Source organism: Scomber japonicus, chromosome 20, assembly GCF_027409825.1.
Source record: "Scomber japonicus isolate fScoJap1 chromosome 20, fScoJap1.pri, whole genome shotgun sequence".
Taxonomy (NCBI): domain Eukaryota; kingdom Metazoa; phylum Chordata; class Actinopteri; order Scombriformes; family Scombridae; genus Scomber; species Scomber japonicus.
The window spans coordinates 13,595,170-13,622,172 of record NC_070597.1 but is presented as its reverse complement, the minus strand read 5'-3'; the positions used below and the strand labels follow the sequence as shown (position 1 = coordinate 13,622,172).

Here is a 27,003-nt window from a genome sequence, read left to right as displayed (position 1 = left end):
CCATCATCATCAGACTCTGACTGGGACTGTGAGCTGCTGTCACGGCTGGACCCGGCGGCTGCTACACTTCAGCCGCCCACCGAGCAGAACTGTGAGCTCGACAAAGAACTCCTTCACAGGCCGTGCACATGGATGCACGACACCAGCTATGAGTCACGTCTGCACACTGTCCTTCAACCATCAACCCCAGCGAGCCCACTGTGTGGGGAAGAAATGGACCCCTCAGTGTTTTCTAGGACTGTGGTACAGATTGTTGAGGTTCAGCACTGATGACTCTTTTCTTCATTATTGATTTAATGAACCAGCAGAACCACTAACTGGAAGCTGTGTAAGGCTTCTGGTGTAGAAAGTCTTTGCAGCTGCTGCAGCACTTACTCACGTGTACACTGAATAAATATGAAAACTTAGTGCAAGCCAAAATGAAATAATCAGCTGTTTTTAGAAATGCATATTTTTATTTTTTATTTTTTGTTGTTGTAGTAGATGCTACATATGGACATGGATGCTGCATCTTCCCTCAGGCAATATTCTGTATGTCATGCTGACTTGAGTCTCTCAGCATGTCCGGGAACACATGGTGGTATTGAGAATTTAATGAGGCTTTTCAGAAAGGGGTCATTACTCAATTACTGTAAGTGCTGCATCTGGATCAGATCCCACTTGCACCGGTGCTAATGGTCAAACAGGCATGGTGTTAGAGGAGCAGAGGACTCACACTATCTGTGAGACAGAAAACTCTTGATTAAAGTCAAATAGCTTTTCCTGCTCTTTGAAGGTGGGCCAAAGGACTGGCTTTGTCAAGCAGAGACTGCTGCTTCATAGCGGTGTGCTCCTTCTATGAAGTGTATTATTTTCACTTGTCTTGTCATGTTGGGTCACCTGCCGTTAAAGGCTTGTCCTTGATCACCACTAGTCAAAACTCAAAACCCCATGTTGTCAAAAAATGGCAGCTTCATAACATCTTAAATGAGCATTAAAACTGATACAGAATCTAACAAGCAAACTCAAACATGATTGCCTCAGGAAAACGTGAAGTCTTGTACTGTGTTTTGAAATAAATGTTTTTAAACATACATATTTCATCCTGCCATTTTTAAAGTTGATCTTCAGTCAAAGCAAGATTGTTGGATATGCTGGAAGTAGATTTCCTGTTGTCATACTACATGCTGACTGTGCTTCTTGTCTAATGGAGAGCCAAACAGGCAGCAGGGAGGAGGAGCAGTCAAGGGCAAGAGTGGGTCGATGTGTCCTGTTTGTCTCATCAGCCTGACATCCAGCTGACACAAACAATATTTGATATCTAGTCTTTGTGCCTTGTTATGTACCCTTAACTATCCAGATTTGTCTGAATGAAGAGATCTTTTGTGTGGGTGGCCCAGACAAAAATAGCAGCATGTCACCAAAGAAGGGAGAACAATCATGCTCTTTAACTTCGGAGACTTTTGGTAGTGTTGGACTGTGTGAACTTTGTCGTAAAGGAATTTGGGAATGACGGCTTGTGGGTGTGTGGTATCCAACAGGAAACTGACGGTTAAAATTAATCTGTGGTGCAAAGCTTGAGATTCCAAATCTTCTGGAGTAGTTGGCACATTCAACTGCATACTCCCATTTGACCAGAGTTTGTGTGAGGGGTTGCAGGCTGTTTGTTCCTGGATTGAAGTCAGCAGTCAATGCTAATCATTACATTACATATGTAAACTATATAATAATATACAGGTTTAAAAAAAAAACCTTTTTGTGAATGCAAAGAATGTAAAATATACCCTGAAAACCCAGAACTGCAGAGAACTACCAGGTTTTTATCAGTTTAATATTGCGATAAAACCAAGTGGCACAAGTAAGAAAAAATGTGTCAAACTGATCAATACATTTTTTATCAAGCTTGCTCACATAATTATGCTGAACTCAGTGAGAGTACTTTATCAGTCCTAAAGGGAAATTAAAGTGCTATCAATTGACATAAAGAAAAATACATGAGGTAGGAAAAAGAAACTAAGTGATATACAATAACTAAACTAACCCATACATTCAAACAAATAGAAACTATATATAATATACTATTGGAAGGGTATACACTCAATATTAATATGCTACAGTATATTTCACTACATTAGTGCAAGTCAGGTGGATGGGAATATAGTCAAGTGTATGATTGTCCATTATCCATGATTGTTAAGTATATCATCAAAAATATTATTTTAACTGTTTTTTTTTTGTTTTTTTTTAAAGGAAAAACTTTTCTTTTAAAGCACAATGATGTGTCATATTGTTGGATGAAAGAATATGGTGTATCAGGTGTTACTCCTAGGTCCCCGGACCAGAGTTTGGGACCCATCCCGCGCTCATCATAGCGCATGGGGTTGGGTGGGGCCGTCATGCATCTACATGCTCCTTGTCTCCAGGTTTACACACACCATGCTGCTGCTGGAGCCGAGCGGAGGAGCCTCGTCGGGCCACTTTTGAGTCGTTAGAGGCGGATAGGAAGGTGAGAAATGCGCGCTACCTGCTTGGGACCCTCATCCACTGCTTGGAGACAGTCCCGGAGCTGCTCCATGTCAAAGCGGCTATGCGCAGCTCTTTAACGGAGATGGATTAGCCAACGCAGTCATCATTGAAGCCTTTTTTTTCTAAAAGCGAGAAATATCTCCGGAGAACACGTCTAGTAAAGCATAAATCTCAAAGTTTTCCAGTGCATCTGTTTCTGGTGAAGTACTGCCCCCTGAGGCAGGACGGTAGGAAGCAACCTGCGTGAAAGGACAACAACCCGTAAGTGGTGGTGGTGGCACGTAACGTGTTAAAAATACGTGCCGGTGTTACGCCTTATGTGGTAACCCTTCAGAGTCAGTGACCTGCAGTGTTCTTTTAGTCTATGGTTGGGAGAGATACTCATATCCTTAAGTAAATTAGCCTATCACTACAACAACGTATAAATACTGTATTACACGTAAAAATCAAGCATTTAAAAATACTTCAGTAAATGTATAGCCGTATTATTAGATAAATTTAGTTAGGCTACTTAAAGTAGGCTACTGAAGTAAAAGTAGGCTAGGCTAATTTTGCACAAAATCGGGCTATTTTTTCAATGCTGCTTATACATTGACTGGTCAGTACGCATGATGTACGTTGTTAAATGTATACTTTTACTTAAGTAAATGATCTGAGTGCTTCTACTATCAAAACACCGCAGATCGCTGAATCGGACTGGTCACCAAATTTAATGTAACACCGGTGCCACAGTAACAATATAAGTGGCAAGTTAATTGGGACCCTTTTAATTATCATCCTTATAGCGCCTGGTTCATCAACGTCACGCAATGGGCGGTGATTAATGTTGTTGTCTAGGTTAGAGAAGTTTATTTTCTTGTTATTTTTATTGACTGAATTTATTATCGTGCCTCAGTTATTTTTATTTTGCTGAACCTGAAAACATTGCATGGTGTGTGATATACATTTTAATATAATGAGGTGAGTTCGACGAAATGCTAGAGCTTCAGCTATGTCAAATAGATTGTTCCCTTTGTATTATTAAAAAGGCAATTATAGTCTTCATTTCCCCCCAATAACAGGCTGATTATTATTATCATTTTAAAAATATGATTGTAATTGTGAGGACCACTCCGCCTGCATTGTTAAATATGATATGATGACAAAGCTTACCAGTGGTTAATATTGTGAATTTGCATAATTCAGTTTGATACTAGAGCTCCAGCATAATAATATCACCTATTTTTGTGAGATATGTTACTTTGTGTAAATGCTGTAGGACCCCCCCAACAAAATTGGACAATTATGCGATACAAACGTGAGATTTATGCTTATAAGAAGTGTTTTCAAACATCAATGTTCAGCTCAACAAGAGACAAGACTTCAAGGAGAAGGATTAACTGGCTGGTTGAGGAAATGCACGTATTGTTGACTGCAGCACCCTCGTTGAAGAGCAGCGCACAGCCGCTTCTTTAATATTTCTATGGCATCACTCGGCACTGTCTCCTCGGCGCAGTGGATGAAACAGTCCCAAACGGGGCTCAAAAGGACCCTGCTGTTCTGACTGTCTTCCCTGTCAACAACAGTCCTTCTGCAGCTCCTGCACGGCTCCTGTCACTTCATTTAGCGGCGCTGCACCGAGGAAATCACTGGGACTATGTGAGCATCATGCTCGCTGTGAGATGCCTGCTGTTCGCTGCAGTGTGTGCACGGTGTGTCGTGACAGGTAAGCCTGTCTTCTTGATGTGGCTTTTATTTTAAGATTTACTTCAGTTAACCGATGATAAATTGTGATTTTTGTGCGTTATTGCGTCCAGTTAACCTGCGCGCTCATCAGAGGAACCATGTAATTGTTGCATCGTCAACAAGCAGCTCACCATTTGCTGTTGAGTCCACTAAGAGCTGGAGGACTGCAGGATTAAGACATTCGGCATCACAGCTTTACATTCAGAGCTCCATACACTCTCAGCATCATTTCAGCCTGCCTTTGCATTGAAATATCTGCTGTGTTTTCTGCAGGTGTGAGGGAATGGCAGGGAAGGCAGCCTCCGGTTGAAGAGGTTGTTCAGCCTAAGCGGCTCCTGCAGCAGATCCACTCCCAGGAGGAGCTGCTCCACAACCACCTAGACACCCGGGTCAGAAACGACACAGCGGGACTGCAGGTGAGTGTTGCCTGCAACTGTGACTGGCTTTACATCCATCCTCCAAACCATCAGAGCTGAACACATGATTTGTTATCATTCACTTTTCCTAGAATTAAATTTCACATTAATTACTGAAATCAAATTGTGTCTTAAGTCTTCAATCATCCTGCAAAGAAAGCCTGGGCTTCTCTACTGTAAATGAGCTCCAACTGTCCAACCCCTAACTGTCTGGTGTTTTCAACAGGCATTGCTCCTTATAGAAATCCTCATGCTGGACAGAAACCATTTCAATTTCTAATGTTAAATATTGTAGTTTTACTCGATTTCTAAAACTTTTGGGACTTAATCCACCTCTGCTCTTCACTTGCTCCATGTCAGGACATGGTTCACCTTTACTTGTCCTCCTTCCCGAAGTCACACATCTGTCACTCATACCCAACCCTGTTGCACCCCCCACATGATACCCAGCTTGCCCGGGCCACAACAGGGCAGGAAAAAAAATCAGCCGGTTTCAGCTCTAGCCACATGCTTCTTTCCAGTCAGTTAGGTTATATTTCACACCTCTACTTCTGCTCTTTCGTTACCTTCACTATAAACTTGCTGTCAGTCAGTAGCTGGCCAGCTGGTGGATATAACACAGGTTTCACCTTGAGCTGCCCTCTGTGGTCACTGTGTTGTCTCATGACCTCAATTTTAGATCTAATGTATCTCTGTTTATAATGTAGTCATTTGAGGGCTGCCATGCTTTAGAATATCAATTTAGATATCAGCAGAGTACTTTGGGAGTCCTTCTGTTAGCTATAAAGTAAACATAGGAAAAATATTTTTATGCAAAGGCACAATAATGATCTTTGCATGTCATTTTGTATGAGGTTTAGCGTAGCCCTCCAGGTCTAGGTATTTGGCAAGTGACTCCATATGGATTAGCAAAGCAACATATCTCTAGGAGGCAACATGCCAAGCTGTAAAAACAACTTTGACATACTGTATTGTTCCTTTATAAAGCTGATACGGCGAGCCTGTTAGCAAACAGCTGCTTATTTATACATTCAGCAGACAAGGTGCAACATTAGCATCCATTTGGAGTTGTATTTCAGGTCACCTGATGAATGTGTCGCCTCTTTTGGCTCTGTTCATGGCCTTCTCTAACTCCTGAGGGAAATATCTAGCTCTTTAACTGTGAAATGCTAATGCTTATTCGCCTTTTTTGGTTGTGAACAGGGAGTTGTTTCCACTGAAAAACATCTGCCTGCTGCATCTATTATTGAGATTTATGAGAGTGGTGCAAATTAATCAGTAAAGTTAAATGGTGTAAAACCAAAACAATGAGCTGAATGACAGTAAAACGCAGGGTGGTGGTGTGGGTTTGTTAAAAGAGGAAACTTTTACACTATACACTGATATTTTATATTTTTAGTGTAAAACACAGCAACTTCAAGGTAAATCTCTTGCTCGAATACTTCTTTTTAGTTGTCTATCAATGTTTGTCTTTAACATGTCAGAAATAAGGCCTATCAAAGAGTACCAGACCTAAATTTATGACAAATTAGATCAACTTAAACATTGTATTTATGCTTTAAGATACTTTGATCATGAATAATCTGTCAGATTTGTAGGTTGTTATGTTTACTCTGCAGGCACAGATGAGCCAGATGTTAAAAAGGCCACCCTAAAACAACACAATAAAAATCTTCTGTCAGACCTCTGATGCAGCCTTTTTATCTCGGCTCACAGGCACCAGTGTGGGCTTTTTATTGTACAGTATATAGACCCAGAGGAGGTTTAAATTGATACTAAGTGGTTACAGAGGGTGCATGGTAATACTAATGAGACCTGGCCAGTGGGAACCATCACAGAACTCTGTCATATAATGTGGATGGGACTAACCTTGGAGCAAGGTTAGCCAGCGCTGATTTAGCCCCAACACAGAGCTTTATCCAAAAAGCCTCTGGGACTGATGAGACTATCTCGCCTTCACGGAGAGGGCAATGCAAGAGGATGTCCCTTATTATCTGAGCCTTTGTTGCTTTGTTCTCTGTTCACACTGGTAAATGATGTTGTATTGAACATCCATCAGTCTTCTTCCCTCCTCCGCTCTCTCTATCACATCAGTTTTTTTTCACAAGCTCTTATTCACAGCCTCCTGAAAGTCTGAAATATTTGATAAATTAGTGAGTCATTTGATTTTTAGAGACTGGGACCAATGCTCTGCAAGAAAACGAATTAGAGATTCACAGTTTATTTATGCAAAAGTAAGCATAAGCATTAAAAAATACCTATTTATGCTTAGTTTCTATTCTAAAAAATATACATTTTTCATATTGTGACTTTACTTTATGCTACTCCTGTCTACTTTGTTGTGGACCAGAAATTCCTTTACCTTGTTAGCATCCTCTAGGAGTAACAAACATAAACACGTTTCCATCATCATATAACATTTGCAAAGCTGTCATTTTCAATATTTTAAATTCTGCATCATTTACATCCGTGGTACCCAGCTAGAAGAAATCTTCTTTAGAGCTTTAAGTTGAGGCGTTGCTACATGTCTTGACGCGTTACCTCCGGCTGCAAGTGTTAGGGTTAGGGTTAGGAAAGTGTGAAATAGCAGGATATGAGTTGTGCCCATGGATATTGCTCCATAACATCCAATACCATGTCCAAACCTCCACAAAGTACCTTGTGTGTGTATGCAGTTTACTGATGTACAAGTGTATTTTATCATTTCCTGTTAGCATAAAACAGGAACAACAACTAAGAAGTAAGAGAGTATACTATAAAGATAGTACCTACTGTATGTAGTTAGTATGTAGTATCGCTATAGGGGCACATCATAGCAAAAGTCACAACTTATGAAATAAAGCCATTGATTTATAGTGATCACATTTATTCACTGCAGTCTTTTCCAAACTGTGCTCATTTTTCCTGCAGACTACCATCAATTGATCTATCGATCAATCTATTGATAGACATAATCAACAGGATTAAATTCCTCATAGTTTTTTTTATCAGTATCAAGTGTCCTTTTTGTTTCTTGTCTATCTCCTCTACTTCCTCCTCCCACTTTTCCTCCCTCTATCACTCCCTCAGCCCATCCATCTGGCTCAGAGCAGTTTCTTGGTGGAGGCCTTTGGCACATCTTTCATCCTTGACCTGGAACTCAACCAGTAAGTAAACTCAAGCCTGCATGAGCATTCACACATCCACACCATAAACCTACCAAACATTTTGATGCTTTGTTTACAGCATGACCTGCATGCACACCCCTGTACTGCCCATCTTTCTTCAACTATATCTCATGCTCACCTACTCCATCCTGTGTGTTGGCATATTACAGATTGACTGCGAGCTAAACAGCAATGTATATCTCCCCAATCTGTCTTCTCACTCAATTAAAAATTTGTTCTTATGCACTGCATGTATTTAATATCTTTCACTGAATCTGCAAACAGTTAACTTATGAATTGGCCATTTGTTGATCTAGTCTTAATGTTTGATGCTTATAAATATTCTGTTCAATTAAATATCATTACAAAAAAATGTATTATTGCCACCTCTAACAGTCAGTACCAAATTATTGTGCTTCCTCCACTTTTTTCTTCCTCTTCTCTTCAGCAATCTCTTGTCAACAGACTATGTGGAGCGTCACTTTGATGAGGACGGGCAGCCGTCCCAGAATATGGTAAAACTACCATAAATTCTTCATAATTGTTTCCATAGTTCTTTCTATCAGAGTGTGAGCTACTTTTTCATCCCAGTCATTGTAATATAAATTGATTTTATGCCAGTGCTTACGACAGCACTTCAGTGTATCTTTTATGTCAGGTGTGTGCATGTTTCATGGACGTTCCCCCCGAGTGGAACTGAACAGTGATCAATAACCAATAGCAGCAGGGCTCATTCATCTTGCCCCTAAAGCAAAACTTCATAGACACTCTTTCTGTATTACTAGTGTGAGTGGTTATAAAGATATTTGCTTCAACTTTATAGTAACTGGCCGCTTTTGGCTGCATACACTAGTTTCTTCAATCCATTAAAGCCATATTGAATCTTTGGAAATGTGTTCAAAACAAAATGTGAGCTGCAGCTGCACAATGACTGACTTGCTGACGTTGTTGCTGACCTCTCTGTCATGCATTATAAATTTGTGCAAAATGCCCAACAAATATCATCTTGCGAGTCCAGTTTGTTTACAAGGTATCACAGACAGGCCAGGGTGAGGTGTTAGTTAGTGAAGACAGCTTGGCTTTCATCACCATCTGTGAGACTGTCTCTCTCTGTCTGAATCCTCCTGCTTTATTTTGGTCTCTGTCCCTTTTCTCTCTATCTCCTGGTCCTCCCCTGCCTCTCTCAGTCTCTCTTTCACTCCCCGATTCTCTGCCAAAGACCACCTGACCAATCAGTGGATGGTTGACATGGTAACCAGCAGTCAGCAGCAGCAGCAGCAACAGCAGCAACAACGTGGATCTACTTTGTCATGAGGGGAATTCAAATTATGTTCATTTCCAGAACCAAATAAACCAAATCTTACTTTGCTAAATGTATTCAATTGACAGGAAGGTTATAAGCACAAATTAATTATAAAAATACAAAACAAACAAATGTAGATACATTATATGGAGAGGAAAAAAAGTCCTTTACCATATTAAACTATGTTCAAATTATGTGTAGAAAAAACATTTAAAGACTTAAAGTTAGATGAATTAGGTAGATGAATTATTGAAAAGTGGCCTCTGATAATTAGATGTTTGGATATCAAAGACTTGAGGTAATTCTTAATTCATCAGCAAGGCCATTGATATGCTTTTGCTTTAGTTCTTGCCATTGAATATCCTGTAAATTATCTAAAATATTCAGTGTTTGGCAAACCATTCAGATAAATAATAGAAAACTATGGCTCAAGACTGGATCCCTGTGGAACATCATGCATTAATTACACTTTGTCATTTATTTTACTGACAGATTATTCTCTGTTAGAGAATATAATATACTTATTATAACTATAAAGACATCTTTTTATAAAAACAAAACAAAACAACAACAAACATGTATGAATATGATAAATTTAGAGTGCTGACGATATTTTCTTCATTAGATAAAGCAAAGCAGTTTGAGTGAATGGTCGTTATGGAACCATCTTTAAAAATCATTTATTTTATAGTAATATTTATATGAATTTGTTTTCAGGTGTCAGTTAGAATTATACATTTGTACTTCATATCAAAACGTGTTATATAATCTAAATGTAAATGCACACCTACAAGTAAATTTACAGATACATGTTCAAACACCTACACGTTCATTTGTGGAGATTTATATCATAAAAGCAAAAAATTGCTCTTGGTGACATTCTGAATGCGGGACTCAGAGCCTAATATATGCAGCTCCCTCACCCAGTCACCACCATCTCAGGCTTGATTTATTTAGTTTTATTGACATGCCAATAAATTCCCCCTGCTTTTGTGTCTCAGTTTTTTATTGGTCCCTGTGGATCCATGCTATTCCATTGAGCTGGTGCCCGGCTGAATTAGAGATGAGGTTTGGCTGGGATTGATAGGAACAGTTTTATATAGAGTATTTGTCAGTGTCCTGCTGAATGCGCCTTGATGTCTGACAAAAAGAGAAGATTTTTCATTTTCTATAATTGCCAAATTGGTTTTCGGTGCTCTGTGAGCTTGAGAACCAAGCAAACACATATTTTAAAGGTTGAAAACATAAGATCTCAGTGGGGAAAACATCACATTTTTGATCCCTGACAACTCCAGCTCAGTACCAATAATATGAAGTCTAGTTTGATTGACAATGTGTTCCACCCATTATCATCTTGCAGCATTGCAGATTACAGTACATGAATAATAATATTAGCATTGATCATGTAGTAGCTTCGATCAAACATACACACAGAGGGAGACGTGGCGGAAAAGTGAAGTTAAAATGTTTTTTGTATTTCCCTGAATAATTTTTAACCTGTCATTAACTGTATAGAAAAATGATCTTCATATCCATGAAAACTTTTAAATGATGCTTTTGTTCGATCTTATCCTTGTCTCTCTTTACATAACCTCTTATAAGCTCTTGTATCTCTGCTTTTCTTTCAGTCATCTCAGCTCTGCTCTCAACAGTGCTGAGTCAAATTTCAGACATGGAGTAAACGCCAGCTTTTTTAATTTGGTTAGAGTTGATCATGTCAAATTTAATCCTTTTGTCTCTGCGGGACGTAACTGTTTATTTACTCTCATTTTTGCGCACAAGTTTTAAATTTTAAAATTGATGTCATTTCTAATTTAGTGGCCTGCCTGCCTGCCTGTCCCTCTGCTCGCAGTGCTGGTGACATTTCATGACTGACCCATGATTTTTTATATCACGTGGTTTATTTGTGTGTCCATTATTTGAGGCACATACATCTCCTCTGAAAAGCGCACTCAGTCCGTCATAGCCAGTATGTGTCTGCTGTGTCAGGCAATTTGATTTCCTCCATTTAGCCTCGTAATCTTACCTTTTATTTATTTATTATCCTGCCCTGCACTAAGTGCTGCAGGTCTCATGATTCACTAAGAAGAATGAAAGTCCTTTTCTTCCTCAACAGATGAACTGACGCTGAATCTAAATAAGCTCTATGAAAATGCCAGGACTTAATCTGACTAAGTGGTCACTATTTTGAGAACCACTAATGTCATTCCATTACTTTGAATGGATCCCTAAAATTATAATGATGTAAAAACTTTAACTTCCAATTAAATATATTTTATTTATTCACCATCTTGCCATTCATTTACTTATTATTAGCCACTATTAGGTTGATATTTGAGCAAAAATTTGCAATGACGTCAGATTGATTGCCTTTTAAACTTGGTACAGATGGTCATGTTCCCTTCAGGATGAAATTGAATGAATTTTGGGATCACCTGACTTTTTTGTCTAACAACCAAATACATTTTTTTCCAGTACTTTATAACTAAATACATGTAAAATAATGCCATTCCCATCAGTCTTAGTCATACTCTGTGTTAGTATGCTGACTCTAAAATGGTTGTGTGTGTTCCCATGGTGACGTTAACATTTAGCTCCAAGCACCATGTACATATAGCTTCACTCAGCTGATAGCTAGTCAGCAGAATCATGCTAATTGCCCGACTACGATCGCAGTGGAGAAAGTTGATGTATGGTGATGATCAATTTCATGTGCATTCCCCGTTAGCGGTAGGGTTTTGTGGGTTTTGTGTATGCAAAGCAACAAGCCCCCCACCCACCTCAAATTTGAGGGAACCAGGTGAGAAATTAAACGCCTCTGATTTAAGCTTTCTCTCTGGGATGTGTGTGATGCCAGATGAGGATGCTGTGGTTGACAGACAACCAGGTCAGCTATTGATTTCCCATCAACAGGATCCTGGTTGACTGTGTGTGAGGCTTTACCCAGTGTTTAGTCTGCCTTGAAGTAGATCACAGCTGAAATATCCTTCTTGTGAAGCAGACACAATCGCTTCACAAGAAGGATATTTCAGCTGTGATCTACTTCACTTAATCAAGCCACTTAATACGCTGCAAATTCGCACTTGATTTGATGGGATTGCAGAGTGAGCAGGTTTGAGTTGCAGCTCAGTGTAAAGGTTGACCAAGCATTAAGAACAACAACTCCTCCATGTCTCTTTTCATTTTGGGCTTTCGGCTGTGATAGAGTGCAGTCTCATGTGGCAGTCATGACATATTGGGGCTCATTACAAACACCTGAAACTGACCTTATTAAACACATACACACACTCCATCAAAGGACCTACAAAGCCACTTGACTGTAATCTCGATCCAAAACAATGCTTGATTATTAAAAAATCCTCTCTTCGGTGTAACTCTGTCGACCATGCAGAATTTACTTCCCCCCACACAACTTTAGTTTGCTCATACAGCTTTACACACGCACTAGTTGCATGTCTATTGCCAAGTCTCCGCTTCGACTGTTGTAATCTGATCATACTCTGAGACTACTCTGAGAGGCAGCATGGAAACACTATATTCAAAACATGATCAACCAGTTGGAGCCTTTCAGGGGATTATGAATAATCAGTAGAAGGTATTTGGAAAAGGGGTGTCCAGGTGAGACCCTACAGCATGTCTGCCAAAATGAACATATCAGCCGCTGGGTGCTTAACTCTGTTCGGCAAAAAAGCAAAACATGCTTCCACTTTGTGTGCAAAAGTTATATTTTTACATGTAATGTACTTGTCTTGTGAAAACAGTTGTTTAATGTCTTCTGTGGCCTTTGGTGGAGCTTTCAAAATCTGAGAAAATGACAACTGCGTTGGGAGAAACTAACAAAGACACATACGCCACACCCGCCATCCACTGTGTGCTGCACTTTAATTGAAACCACACACACACACAAACCCTCACCCTCACCCTCACCCTCTTCGTCACGCAGCTTTTCCTTGGTGAAACACAACTCAGTGGCAGCCACTTCAGGTGTAGGTTTTCTCGGATCTCGAGTCATACAGTAGTCACTGATATCCTTCAGTTGACCCATCCAGTCAGCTGTGGGCCACAAGCTGACAGAATATCCCTGCCCAGTGTGTATTTGGGGGTCAGGTGATCAGGAGGCATGATGGAGGGTTCAGTGTCTTTTCTGTAATCTATGATTTGATTCCAGGGAGGAGAGCACTGCTATTACCACGGGCGAGTGCGGGGGCTGCCCAGCTCCTGGGTCGCTCTGTCCACCTGCCATGGCCTGCAGTGAGTTGGCCACTTTTTCTAAATATTGTCATTCACCCAAAAATATAAACTCAGTCAGGATTCATTTGGTGTCAAAGAAGTGCTCTAAGCTTAACAATGTTTATAATATTAACATGTTACTAAAACACAGTATATTTAATTAAAAGGCTTCCCCCTTTTTTGGTTCATTTACACATATACAATTATAAAACACTGATGACAATCTTGTATTTAGTTCTAATTGAGAGCTACACTAAGATGATGAACATGGTAAATATAATACCTACTACACTTTTCAGCATCTTAGCATTGGTACTGCGATTTTCTTAGCATGATGTTGTTTTCCTAAAAACTCATTCTTTCCAAAACCCTCTATACCTGTCCTGCCCACCTTCCTGTCTTTCACCTTCAACACCTCAGGTACATGAATATTTTCTCTTACACACTCTGCTGTGCTTCTTATTTCTAGGGGGATGTTTTCTGACGGGAACTTCTCCTATGGGATTGAACCTGTTGACAGTGGAGAGGTGAGTCAGGATTTCATGAGGACAGACACAGCAGTGTGGGTGAACTAGTTCAGTTAAACACACATATCTGTTTAGTAGCAACACTGAGATCATGTAAAAAAAAAAGATTTTAAAAGACTGCTCCAGTCTTTCAAACCAATCAAAATATGGTTGAAATCTTTACAAAACAAGCTACTCACAGTCTCACTTTCACTCTCTGTCCCCATATCGCTCCGTGACTTTCCTTCTGTCCAGTCAATGTTACTTTATCTCTGAGGTGCTGTATGGAAAGTATTGAGTTGATACTCAATCTACCCTGAGTGAAACACATCTCCTGTCTCTTCTCTGTGAGAGATATAATCTGACAGAGAGGAAGGAGAGGAGGGAGAAGTAAAAAAATGGGCAAATGTAAAAAGTTAAACAAGGTTTTTAGAGCTTTAAAACACATTCAGATTTGATTTTAGAACATGTCTAATATTGTGGAAGAAACAGACGTATAGCAGAGTGACAGAAGGGAGTGGGAAGAAAGTGTTTAGAGTGGAAGAGGCTGAGCTTTTTTTCCATTAAGGCCGACAGTAATCGAAGTAGAGCTCAATTACATAGACTGGAGAGATGGATCAATAGCCTCCCAGCTCATCTTCATACTCTCTCACTCTTGTTCTCTCTTCAGCTCTATATTTCTGATGGGTCATTTTCATAAAGTATTTATTCCCAGCTCAAGTGTACAACCATGTCCAGTAGTGTTATTGCCATTATGACAGCCCAGTGATTGATTAATTATGCATCAGAGCACTTTCCTCACGTGGATCCATCTCTACCTCAGAGGACACAGCAGCACTTCTTCACACAGAAAAGCTTTTAAATTCAGGATGAGTGGTTTTAAAAGCACTTATGTTAAATTCACTGTTAATAAAGATTTTAGATTTTATAACTTTTTCGCTCCTCATTCCTTATTCCTGGAATATTATTTTTTGCGTGATATAAAATCATGTTGAAGTTTTTCTCTTTTTTTTGAGGTAGGTCACCACATTTGATGTAAATAAATCTGAGGTTAAAATTCATAATTTTTCCAAGTACATGCACTATTGATTGTCCCCTTCCCCTTTTCTCTCTCTCTCTCTCTCTCTCTCTCTCTCTCTCTCTCTCTCTCTGTGTCTTCATAATGTTTTTCTTGACTCCCACCAGGAGCACAATGATCACATTGTGTATCGTATGCCTGACATTGACCTCCTCCCACCTCCCTGTCCAGGTAGGAAACTGCACTCCTTTGAGACTCCTTACAGTCACCTTCCTCTGTAACTCTCTGAACTTTGGAGATTATTTCAGTCCTCCGATGCTGATAAAGCTTTGATGGATACAAAATATTCATCTAATCAACTTCTATTTTCTAAATTACAGTGACACAAAACTATATAAATCCAGCTACAAATTGGACACATTTTTAAGCCATCTCAAGCATCACTTGTCTGATTAAATGGTGATGTGATACATTTTGGGTCTACATGAAATATATTTATTGGTCTATTTGTGGGTGCTGCCTACCATAATTTGATTTGAGACGACATGTTCAGCCTTGTCCTTGACATTGGATGGTTTGAAATAATCAAATTATTTCTGATTCAGTTCCTTATTTGGTTTCTTTTTTTTTCTTTCTTTCTTTCTATCTACACACACTCAGTATGTCCTCCTCAAGTTGTCCCGCTGCCCTCCTTGTCCTTGCTAAACATTTAATTTGGCTGCATCTCTTCCACTCCTCTCCTCTTTGTCCCTGACACTCGTCTGTATTTGTCTCCCCTCTCCTTCCTGTTACCCAACCCTTGCCTTACCTTCCTCCTTGTCTCCTCACCCCTCTCTCTCTCACCTCCTCTGGCTGTGTGATATTGATTTCTCCCAACAGATCAGTGGACTAAAATACATGGTTACATCCATCCCTGGGCTGATGACTAGCCACTTTTTCTCTTTCATGTACTCTGTCTGTCTGTGTACCATCTGTATGTATGTGTCCCAGGATGCTCTGTGAACAGAACAGAGCCAGAGGGACAGACAGATGGCCATGGTGAAGAAGGCGATGAGCTGGAAGAGGACAGTGAGGCTCAGGATGGAGACAACTGGTCTGAGGAGGAGAAACCCATCTTTACAGAAGGCCTGAAACGCTCAAAAAGAAATGTTAGTTTTCATATGACTCTTTATCCCCACACACACCTGCATATATGCACACAGATGGCCTGCGAGGGACATGCACTGCAGCAAATGTCACTATGAAGAAAATATCAGAGGAGATATATGAGAGCAGAATTTAAATTAAACAGAAAAGCCTGTCAGATTAGTTCACAGGGAGATAATAAAAAAAAGAGATAATTGTGGTATTTAAGTGTTAGCCAGATCTACATTTGCCTTTTAAGATCCCTGAAAACATATTTTCTTAATCAGCTTCTTACTCGATGAGGTCCTACATGAACTATTTGAAGTATTTGTACCAAAGTAATGTTATCTATAAACTATGTTTCCAGGGGCTTTAAAGTAATTTTCTATCTTGTCGCACTTCTGCAGTAATCAGACATGGGAGCTGTAGAGCAATAATCTTCCAAATGAATGACTGATTACTTCGCCCCAAGTTGTGTTTCCCTCTCAAGGACAAAGACTAGAGTTTCACCGGCATCAGCATGTGTGCATGTGTGTGTGTGTGTGCGCTCGGTGTGAGTAATAGTTTCACTTGCTGGGCTTGTGTGTGTGGGTTGTGTTTACGTGTGTGTGTCTGTTTGTTCTGTGTGAAGGTTATTATGACAGCCGATTCAGAAATCTGGCTGAGTGGATTTCTTTTGCCCCCTCCAGGTGCGGCGAGGCCAGCGCACCGTGCAGACTGAGACCAAGTACATCGAGCTGATGGTGGTCAATGACCATGAACTGGTAGGTGTGAGGCTTGACAGCTTCAATATGTTATTCTTATCTGTGCAACTGCAGCATGAAGGAGGCAATAATGTGAGCGCAGAAAAATGCTGAAATGGCAGTTTCTTGTCTTCTTCTCTTAGTTTGTCCAGCTCCGTCGCTCGACCACTGTGACGAAGAACTTTGCCAAAGCTGTGGTGAACATGGCTGATGCGGTGAGAACACATTGCAATATTATGGAAAAGTGGATATTTTGCTGTTATTCCATCATCTGTTTTTTTTTTAACCTCAGCATCTTTCATATTGAATATTTGTCACCAGAGATCTCTTGAGCTTAACTCTGGACCATTGCCATACTGTTGTGGGAGAGCTGCCATCACTCATTCACAAAATGCCACAAGTCATTTGATGTTATGCCAGGTTTGGTTTCAAATTGTGTTGAAGGCGGGGGTGTATCAGAAAGTCCTGTAGGTCTTTTCACAACCACAAATCTATTCCTAATTTATCAGTTGTCAGGGTCAGCGCTGAATATTAGCCATCATCTCGTACATCCCACAGTCCTACTCAACAAGATTTTGTTAAAACATAATTTTAGGGGCATTTTAAACCTTTATTATAGTGACAATGGAGAGATTGCACAGAAAGTGAATGAGAGAGACCCTTGAGACATGCAACAAGGGTCTGGTGCTGGAATCAACATGGAGACATTGCAGTTGTGTGGCATGCTCCTTAACCAGTATACTAGCAGGTAGACAAGTACAACTATGGGCTGTCCCTGTGGAGTAGGGGTTAAGACCACGACCATGCAATGTTTGAATCTAACCGCAGACCCTTGTTGTATCTTTTGTTTCCTGTCATCTTTCTATTATCAAAAACTTGAAGTGATGTAGTGATGTATAAATGTGTACAAATATAGTTCATTTGTAATGATCGTGGTGTAGTATCATTGAAGAGGCAAAAAAGAACACATCTTGAACCACCTCTGGCCCTAAGCAACAATTTTGGAGGGAACTTTAATTCTGAAATCTGCTCATAACAATAAATAAAAATGAAAAAATGTTAAAATATTGGAAATTAGCTACTGTGGTTGCCTTTAACTGACTGCCATGTTATTCAATGTATGATGCTGACTTCACCCTCATACCTTTGTGAAACATACAGACACTTCTGTATTAGAGGTAAGATTACTTTATGGTAAGAAGGTCAATTTTATGTAATCTTTATAAATTCAAGTGAGACAAACCAACAAAAAATGAATAGCACCAGGTATGAAGAACCGTTCCAAAAACATTCTTAATGAACTGATAACAGAGGAAGAGAGGTTGTCAAAGTATCTAGTTTTTATTTGTTATTTGCGCAGTTCTCACCTCCTTTGATTTACAGACATTGCAAGTAGCAGGATATCAAAAACTATTTCCCATATCTATCAGAGCAATAGGGACAGATATATATATTTACAATCTGAAGCAATGGTTGTAGATTGAATTATGTGCAGTAAGTCATACAAAGGTAGGAGAACCATTTCCCCAGCTAGCTTTATAAACAATCAAATACCAACGTCTTAGCCTGTGCAAAGATGGACAGTTGGTCCTGGAATACAGTGGACAGTGACGATGATTTGGGGCTTTACAGTCAGTGATAAATCTTGCGTCTGCGTGCGTGTAATACACATGAGGATTACCCTCCAGAAGAGCTATCTGAAGTGTAGCAAATGTACTGTGTTCCTCTGTCTGCCCTCTGCTGCAGCATCAGCATGGGAAACCCCTCACTCACAAACACAATGGTGTTGGTTTCTATAGCAACCAGTTGTTGCTGTTTGCCTTCTCCACCTCCATGCCAGAAGTAGACAGATGAGACAGTTTCCATGACTTAGATGCTGAAATTGAATTCACTCTTCTTTTTTAAAGCTCCTTCATTTGTAAAGTTCTGCTAACAGGATGCAGTTTTCCTTATGATTAGTCTACAAATTCAACATTTAAACATTTCTGATAACGCCCCTTTCCTCAAGAACTAGCCTGTTGCAACCACCTCATTAATGCATGCACAAACATCAGCTGTAGCCATGAATCTTGCTGTTTTTTGTTCAGTTTTTTTGTTATAAACTTGAGATGGATGATAGAAACTTTAGACAAACACAAAGAGACTCTTCTGAATGTCTCTTGGTTGCATCTCCTCACCCCGGTGCATAATACTTGCTTATATTTCTTTCCTTCTGATGTGTCCAGATCTATAAGGAGCAGCTCAACACTCGCATCGTCCTGGTGGCAATGGAAACCTGGTCATCTGAAAACAGGATCTCCGTGGGCGACGATGCCTTGCTTACACTACGCGACTTCATGAAGTTCAGAAAGGAGAGCATCAAGGAACGCTGCGACGCCGTGCACCTCTTCTCGTGTGTTGAGTCCTTTGCTTTTAGCTTTTCTCGTTGTTATCATTCCTCTTCTGTCATTATAGCAGCCTTGTGTTTCTCGCAGTGGGAGGACGTTCATGAGCAGTCGCAGCGAGGCAGCGTACATCGGGGGCATCTGTTCTCTAACCAGGGGTGGTGGCGTCAATGAGGTGAGACTGATTTCTTTTGTTCCATAAAATCATGGCGTACATCCAGTGAAGTGGAATCTGTGTATTTTATGAAGGTGTTAATGTTTCTCATGAATCTTTTATTAAAGACAGTTTACTCTCCTTTTCCTCTAGTTGTTGTTAACTTGATTTATATGTGTGCATCTTCAGTATGGTAGTGTGGGCCCTATGGCCATCACGTTGTGTCAGAGCCTTGGCCAGAACATCGGCATGCTGAGGAACAAAGAGCGGCCTGCTGCAGGTGAGAATAAAGTAGGATTGCAGATTGTTGATTGTAGCTTTGCACAAAGATTCACAGGAGACTGGCACACAAACACAGTCATTCAGAAATACAGAGGAGATGCCAAGTTGTAAGACACCACAACGTGTACTTGATTTTTTCCATTAGTATATTTCTGATGTCCCCCTGTATTATGTCATTATTACAGCAAAGTGACTTCAAGCAGATACTATTTTATTTTTTATTGCACTGTTATAAGTGTGTATAAGTGTTGGTCTGTTACCTACTGATAACTTGCAGATCTTACTGAATTTCACACTAAGAAGACCCAACATCTCATTTTAAATTGTCCTTACAACTCCCTCTAGTGGCGTGAAGTCATTATTGGGGAGCAGGATTGAAAGATAGAGCTCAAAATGTTTTGTTGTGTGCTGTTTCGTTGTAATTTTGTCATGTTTTTTTGTTTTTTGTGTGTGTGCACATCCAGGAGACTGCAGGTGTCCAGACCCTTGGTTAGGCTGCATCATGGAGGATACAGGGTATGCATTCAATTTATCATAAATTAACCAGAGACCTGCAACACATTAAGGAACTTCAACTAAAACTTGAATCTGTGGAAACACCTGGTCACCTTCATGCTTGTTAAATATGTTCCAGTAAACCCTCTAAAGGTTTATTATCACATTCTGTGTGATTTATATTTCTTGCTTGTCTTACCGCTTTTGCACAAGATCTGCAATGTAATGAGAAAATGAAGGCTTATCAAAATTTAACTTGTAAACTACTATTTGGGCTAAATATCAACAAAATTTATCTTGACAGGCTATCATATTTTATGCAGACTTTTGACGATTTTAAGCAATACTGCAGTTTCTGACAAACAAATGTAACTCTGTGTGATTTCTGTATTAATCAGCTACTACCTGCCCAGAAAGTTCTCACGCTGCAGTATAGACGAGTACCTTCGTTTCCTTCAGCAGGGAGGAGGCAGCTGTCTCTTCAACAAGCCCACCAAGGTGAGACACACTGAGTGAGGGAAGTCTGAGGTTTAATCACTTTAATAGAAATCTAAGAAAAACTACAACTGAAGCATGCATTTCTTTAATTTATTCTTTTAACTGTTCAAACCAATCAAATGAAATCTACCTTAAAGACCTAGTTGACATTAGTTGAACAAGTGTTGCAAAGTGTAGCAAAATTAAGAATTGAATACATCCATAGATTATCCAGTTTTGTGTGTTGAATATGTATTAATTCCTGTATTACTTGTGTGTGCACTAAAAATGACACTCTGCTAAAATGAAGTTTATATTTATTTACAACACTCTAATTTTAAAACACAAAAAATGCAGTGAGTAAAATGTGAATCCGAGGTGAGACACCGTAGTTGGTTTAGCTGTAATTTAATTGACAGTTATGTTTAAATGCATTGTTCAACTCAATAGCTCCCTTGCGTAACCTTTTTTTCCTGTAGCTGCTAGACCTATCAGAGTGTGGCAATGGATATGTAGAGGTGGGAGAAGAATGTGACTGTGGCTCTCTGGTGGTGAGTACAGCTGAATGAACTAATCTCTTGTTGGTTGTCTTTTATTTGATGAGTTTGGACTGTTTTTTCTTAACAAACAAATGTCATTCAAAGTAGTAGTTATATACATGATTCTCTTTCACAACTCTTTTCTGTTAGCTTAAATCAATCAGCAGATCGGCTCTTTGTAATTCCCTGTATCCTGGAAGAGATGCAATCAATGTACCAAATATATTTTGCATTAAATTATGTAGAAAAAGCTTAGTGACCAGAATCCCTCTCTGACAGCACTGTATGCACGTTATTAGATTGTAGTAAATTACTATAAACCCTCTCCGACCTATAGGAATGTGCACGGAGTGGAGCCAACTGCTGTAAGAAGTGCACTCTAACCCATAATGCCATGTGCAGCAACGGGCTCTGCTGCAGGGACTGCAAGGTGAGCTCCATTTATGCATCACTCCATTTTAACTGTGTAGTTTGTCGCCATTCATCAAAGCTCTTATCAACTCTTTTACTCTCACGTCTTTCTGTTTTCCTCTCTGTATCTCTGCGGTTCTTTGTGACAGTACGAGCTGAGAGGGGTGACGTGCCGTGAAGCTGTGAATGACTGCGACATTGCTGAGACCTGCATGGGAGATACAAGCCAGGTGGGGAAAAAAAGCACTGACACATCTGTGCATTAATCAAGATGCTTAAAACATCTGTGACAGTTAAGGGCTGGTTTATCAGGTTTTTTATTGATTGTGCAACAGTAAAACACAGATAATGTTCTTTTCTCTTGCAGTGTCCTCATAATGTCCACAAACTGGATGGCTACACGTGTGATGCTGGCCAGGTACAAATCATGCTAGCTACTTGTTGAGTCGTTTAGTGCTTGTCATGTTTGATTCTCCCTTTCCTTTCCTCCCTTTCTTCATCATCGCCATCATGACTGCCTCTTCGTCCTCAGGGTCGCTGCTACGGAGGTCGCTGTAAGACCAGAGATGGCCAGTGCAGGACTCTGTGGGGCTACAGTAGGTTTCTATTGGATGCTGAGCTTTCATTTTTGATGTTGCATTGCCCTTTGGTGGTTACAGCAGGAGTTGCATGCTAGTCATAGGTTTAGATGATAGATTTTGTCATAGATCAAAGAGCTTTGTAGCAAGGATTGCACGGTGTAAAAGACTCTGTGCTTTCTTGTTAGACTCAGCAGACAGATTCTGCTATGAAAAGCTCAACTCTGAGGGCACAGAGAAAGGAAACTGTGGTCCAGACTCTAGTGGACAGCGATGGGTCCAGTGCAACAAACAGTGAGTGAACAACATGCAAAATAGATTCTGAAACCACATGAACAAACAAAACTTTAATCCAAGACATCAAGACAAGCTTTAAAGTTTTATACACACCTTTTTTCTGTAACTAACTAATGATTTTTTATGTTTTTTTTGTTGTTGTTTTTGTCCATCTTTCTTCCTGACCTTCATCAGAGACGTTCTGTGTGGTTTACTGTTGTGCACCAACCTGACAGCCAAGCCGAGGTTTGGCGAACTTCAGGGAAAAGTCACCAGTTTGACCATCCACCATCAGAACAGATACCTGGACTGCAGGTACACAGAGGGCTGTTTAACCACATTCAGATTCTCTACATGAGTCAGAACTTGTATATTAGTTTCGGTCATCAATGAGTGATGAGTGAAAGAGAGAAGACAACCAGGAGTAAAAGGAATCGTCTAAGTGAAAGAGAGAAGACAACCAGGAGTAAAAGGAATCGTCTAAGAGAAAGGTGAATGGAAGAAAAAGGAGAAAGTGAGAAGAGATGCCAAAAAGTCAGATCTAAGAGGGATAATTGATCCTTTAACTGAATGTGACACCTTTGACTTTGATCAAATGCCAGTTCTGAGCCTGTTCAGATCTCATAAGAAACCAATGTGGTAAGATTACAGTGTAGTCATACAGTATACAGTATATACTGTACATACACATTCATGCAATTTCCTGTGTCTGCATATACTGTACTTTCATGCATATGTATATATATTACTGTATATAAGCATATTTATAGGTAGTATTCAGTGAGGTATTTTATTTAAAGCTGCTATGGTGGCTGTGGGGAATAACAGCTGTTGAGGTAAAGCCAGTAACTCTGGATAAACCAAACATTATTTTGTGTCACCATATGACAAAAGGGGCGGTCACGCAGTGTTGGATGACGGCTTGGACCTCGGCTACGTGGAGGACGGGACACCATGTGGGCCAAACATGATGTGTCTCGAGCGCCGCTGCCTCCCTATGAACACATTTAACCTCAGCATCTGCCCGGGCTCCTCACTATCCCGCATCTGCTCCCACCACGGGGTGAGTCTGTCTACGCTGTTTTCAAGATTTTATTATCAGTTTGTTTTGTGGAGCTTTATTGCTTATTACATCTTTGGGGTTTCATTTTTGAAAACAAAAGTTTGGAGGTTGTAAGGCAGGGGTCTCCAAACTATTCCATTAAAATCCCTGTGGCTGCAGCTTTTCATTCCAACCAAGCTGATCTCAGTCTTCAGACAGCTGATTGGTTGAATTGTGTGCTCTTGATTGGTTGGGACAAAAACCTGCAGGCACACAGTCCTTTATGGAATAGTTTGGACATGCCTGTTGTAAGGAGATCAAATGTTGAATACACCTACCTCATCATTTTTCTCCTTTGTTTCCCACAGACTTGCAGTAATGAGGTGAAGTGTATCTGTGATCCTGACTACACTGGGAAGGACTGTAGCGTTTTTGACCCCATCCCCATCCCCACTCCACCTGAGGGCCCAGAGAAATACAGAGGTAACCACACTAATCATTTTCTTATCAGCCAGTAAGTAAAGTCACAGTGGCTCCTTTGCCGTGAATTTGAACAAAACAAAAATAGTTGTGCAAATAGATATTAGAGTACAGAACAAGTAAATATACAAATATATGAATTGCAGCAAGGTAACAGCAGTGGAATATAGTTAGTTCCAAATGAATAAACATCCATAAAAATAGGAAATGCATTGTAAAAAGGAACAAAATGAAGCAGCATATCAAAAATTCAAAAACTAAACTACCTCAACATTAAAAAAAAACTTTCATTTATTTACACATCATGTAACAAGAGTATCATATTTGAAGACTTAGAGGTTGTATTTTCAGGCACTGTCAGTTGTTCTTGTACATCTCCTAGAAGGTATTTCACTGTATCTTTCCCCTAGATGATGCTCTGAAAGATAGAAAAAACACTTTACATAAGAAAACATATGCAAACAAATAATGAGGTGTCTTTTTATAAGTGCATAAAATGCACGAGCCCCAATTCATTAATTTATACAAATTACTATTATTTTGCACCCTCTCAAGTTGAGGGTCACTTCAGTCTTCCCACTAAGGACAACACAATATGGAGGTTTTAACTGTATCACCTTGTTATTGAGCATCACATTGTAATTAAAACCTGATAGCTCCCTCAGGACATTCGCCAGGCACCAACTCTGGACACTTTTAAATCGCTGTTGAAAAGGCACTTGTTCCTGCAGGCTTTTGCAGGCTAAATGTGTATGTTTGTCTGTGTTTCTTGTTATTGTGAAGCGACCTTGGGTTTTATGAAAGGCACCCCCCCCCCTCCTCCCTCACCGGCTGACTCCTTTACTCCCACAGGTCCCAGTGGTACCAATATCATAATAGGTTCGGTTGCTGGTGCCATTCTGGTGGCAGCGATAGTCCTGGGGGGAACTGGCTGGGGATTTAAGTAAGATCTCTGGCATGCCTCCATCTATGTGTGCCTGCTGTGTTCCTCTGCCAGCTAATACACATGCCTGCGGCTCACTGCTAATGCTACTGTGCTTGCAGTCTCATCCATAATCACCACCAGAGACCATGTGTGGTTTGTGGTTCATGCTGATGGACTTGTAACTAGACTTTATTTGCCGTCTGCAGGGAGCATGAATGATAGTGCTTACAATTCCTCATTAGCTCTTTTAGCTATTATGCGTGGGTTCGCTCTGGGCACTCCGGCTTCCTCCCACAAATCAAAAACATGCAGGTTTAGTTAATTGGTGGCTTGATTGGTAGGTGTGAATGATTGTCTGTGTACTAAGCGGTTTGAAAAATGAATGAATGAATTAAATGAACTTAACATCAAGATAACATGTTAACCTTAATAAGCATTACTTACTATTCCCAACACTCAAATTGAACTCTCACACCACACAGAGCTAAATAGGTCAAACAGTTTTTATACAGTATATCTTGTAACACTAACATACTCAAAAAGAGGACAAAACTAAATGAATTGTTGACACATTAACACATTTTTTTTGACTCCCCTGCCCCCTCTCTGTATGACTGGATTTCACTCCAGGTTTCCTTTCTATGGATGTATTTGCACATTACAGTGTTGTTCTGCCTCATTCTAGCTTTGCCGTGGCATGTCTGCAGCATGCAAAGAGATTAACTTGCCCCTGTTGGGATCTTTTGTCTGGATGGTATGGGTGCAGCTTGGATGATAACATCAAATTTACAGAGCAGTGGCTACTTCTTTGGTAGTGGTTTCTGAATAACCAAAGATCAACATTGAGTATGTTTCCAGTTGCTTTGTTGGGTGCTTTTCTTGCGGAAGTAGATTGATTGCATGTTTTTTTATGCAGCTTCTTGCCCCACATTTGACAAAAGAGAGTCTTATCTTTATACTGTTCTCTTGTCTTCCATCTGCTCTCTCTGTCTTGTTCCTGCCTCCCTGCGGCTCCAGAAACATCCGAAGAGGAAGGTACGAGCCCGCCTTTGGGTGATGATGAACTCAAACTAAAACATTATCTGTGATCATCATTCATTATGTCAACCTAATGCCATCTGTTTCATGAGGATCATCTGCTTCTTTATCCTCTGATCACCTACAGCTTCAAGTGCTTTCAAATATTTTGAAGCTCGAACACACACATATACAAACACACCTGCTTTATTTTGAATCTTTCACACATTTTTTTCATACAGCTCACAAACAGTTAAAGGAAACATTAAATTATATCCTAGTTTGCTTCATTATTGTCTTTACTGCTTGTTTCCTGCAGCCATTGCTAGAAAATAGGTGCAATGTTGACTGTGTAATGTTAACTTCATCAGACTTGCAATAATAAAAGGTGAATGCTTCTTTTAAGTTTTGTTTTTTTTATGACATATTTTATGAGATTTTATGAATTAAAGTATCCACATCTATCTCTTCCACTTTCTCTTCTTCCCTCACCTCTTTATCTCCCCCATCTCCATTCCTCTTCTCTTTCCAGATCTTCGGGAGTTTGAGCCGTCTCTCTCTGCTGTCCTGTCTTCCTTACACTGTGTCCATTCAGCTCTGAGGAGACAAAACAAAAGATGTCTTCCACTTGCTCTGCAAATGGTTACGAGCCCTCAGATCTTTCCTGTTTTCTTTTTCCCACTTTATTTACGCTGCCTCAATCAGTATCAGTCAGTCAAAAAGGTTTCTTTTTTTGGGGCTGCCCTGAGGACACATTGATATCTGATATCTGTCAAGGATTATGTGGTTACAAATGTTAGTCTGTAGGTGATACAGACATGTTTCCAGTTTTTATTCTCTACATATTTGCTTTGCTTGAGTAAATATGAAAAGATCTTTGTTTTTTTCTCTTCCACTGGTTATAGCTGGTCTTCTGCCATTTTGACTGTTATTATGCTTTACCTCTTTAAGTGATTTCATGGAAGAAGGCAATGTAAAGCCTTCTGTTCATACACTCTTAACTTATTTAACCTCATGGAGAACACAACCAGTAAGTGTACTGGTGCGTCACCTCCTTTTAAGTAGTGCAAATTTAACTGCAATAGAAGTCTATAAGTATCACCAAATAGTGAATGTCTGTCTAGATGAGGGTTATTTTTGTGTGATAGGCCTTCACATCCCACTGTAATGACTATATGTTCTCCTCTTATGCTGCTTTTCATGATCAAACAGTAGTCCATCTTAAA

At 39.9% G+C, this 27,003-nt stretch overlaps 1 protein-coding gene across 1 annotated transcript; it reads left to right on the top strand.

Moving 5' to 3' along the window:
• The first annotated feature begins 2,433 nt into the window (after window positions 1-2,433).
• adam11 (ADAM metallopeptidase domain 11) lies at window positions 2,434-26,449 on the top strand. The gene is made up of 28 exons (XM_053341055.1): window positions 2,434-2,485; window positions 4,071-4,210; window positions 4,504-4,646; window positions 7,716-7,792; window positions 8,241-8,307; window positions 13,264-13,346; window positions 13,795-13,852; window positions 15,017-15,080; window positions 15,840-15,997; window positions 16,664-16,738; window positions 16,861-16,932; window positions 18,943-19,109; window positions 19,192-19,276; window positions 19,445-19,535; window positions 20,002-20,053; window positions 20,431-20,530; window positions 20,989-21,060; window positions 21,386-21,478; window positions 21,609-21,689; window positions 21,827-21,877; window positions 21,992-22,055; window positions 22,226-22,331; window positions 22,509-22,628; window positions 23,208-23,376; window positions 23,724-23,838; window positions 24,688-24,778; window positions 25,778-25,795; window positions 26,310-26,449. Exons 2-28 carry the CDS (start codon window positions 4,153-4,155, stop codon window positions 26,323-26,325), a joined length of 2,346 nt encoding a protein of 781 aa, XP_053197030.1. The 5' UTR covers window positions 2,434-2,485; window positions 4,071-4,152; the 3' UTR covers window positions 26,326-26,449.
• The last annotated feature ends 554 nt before the right edge of the window (window positions 26,450-27,003 follow it).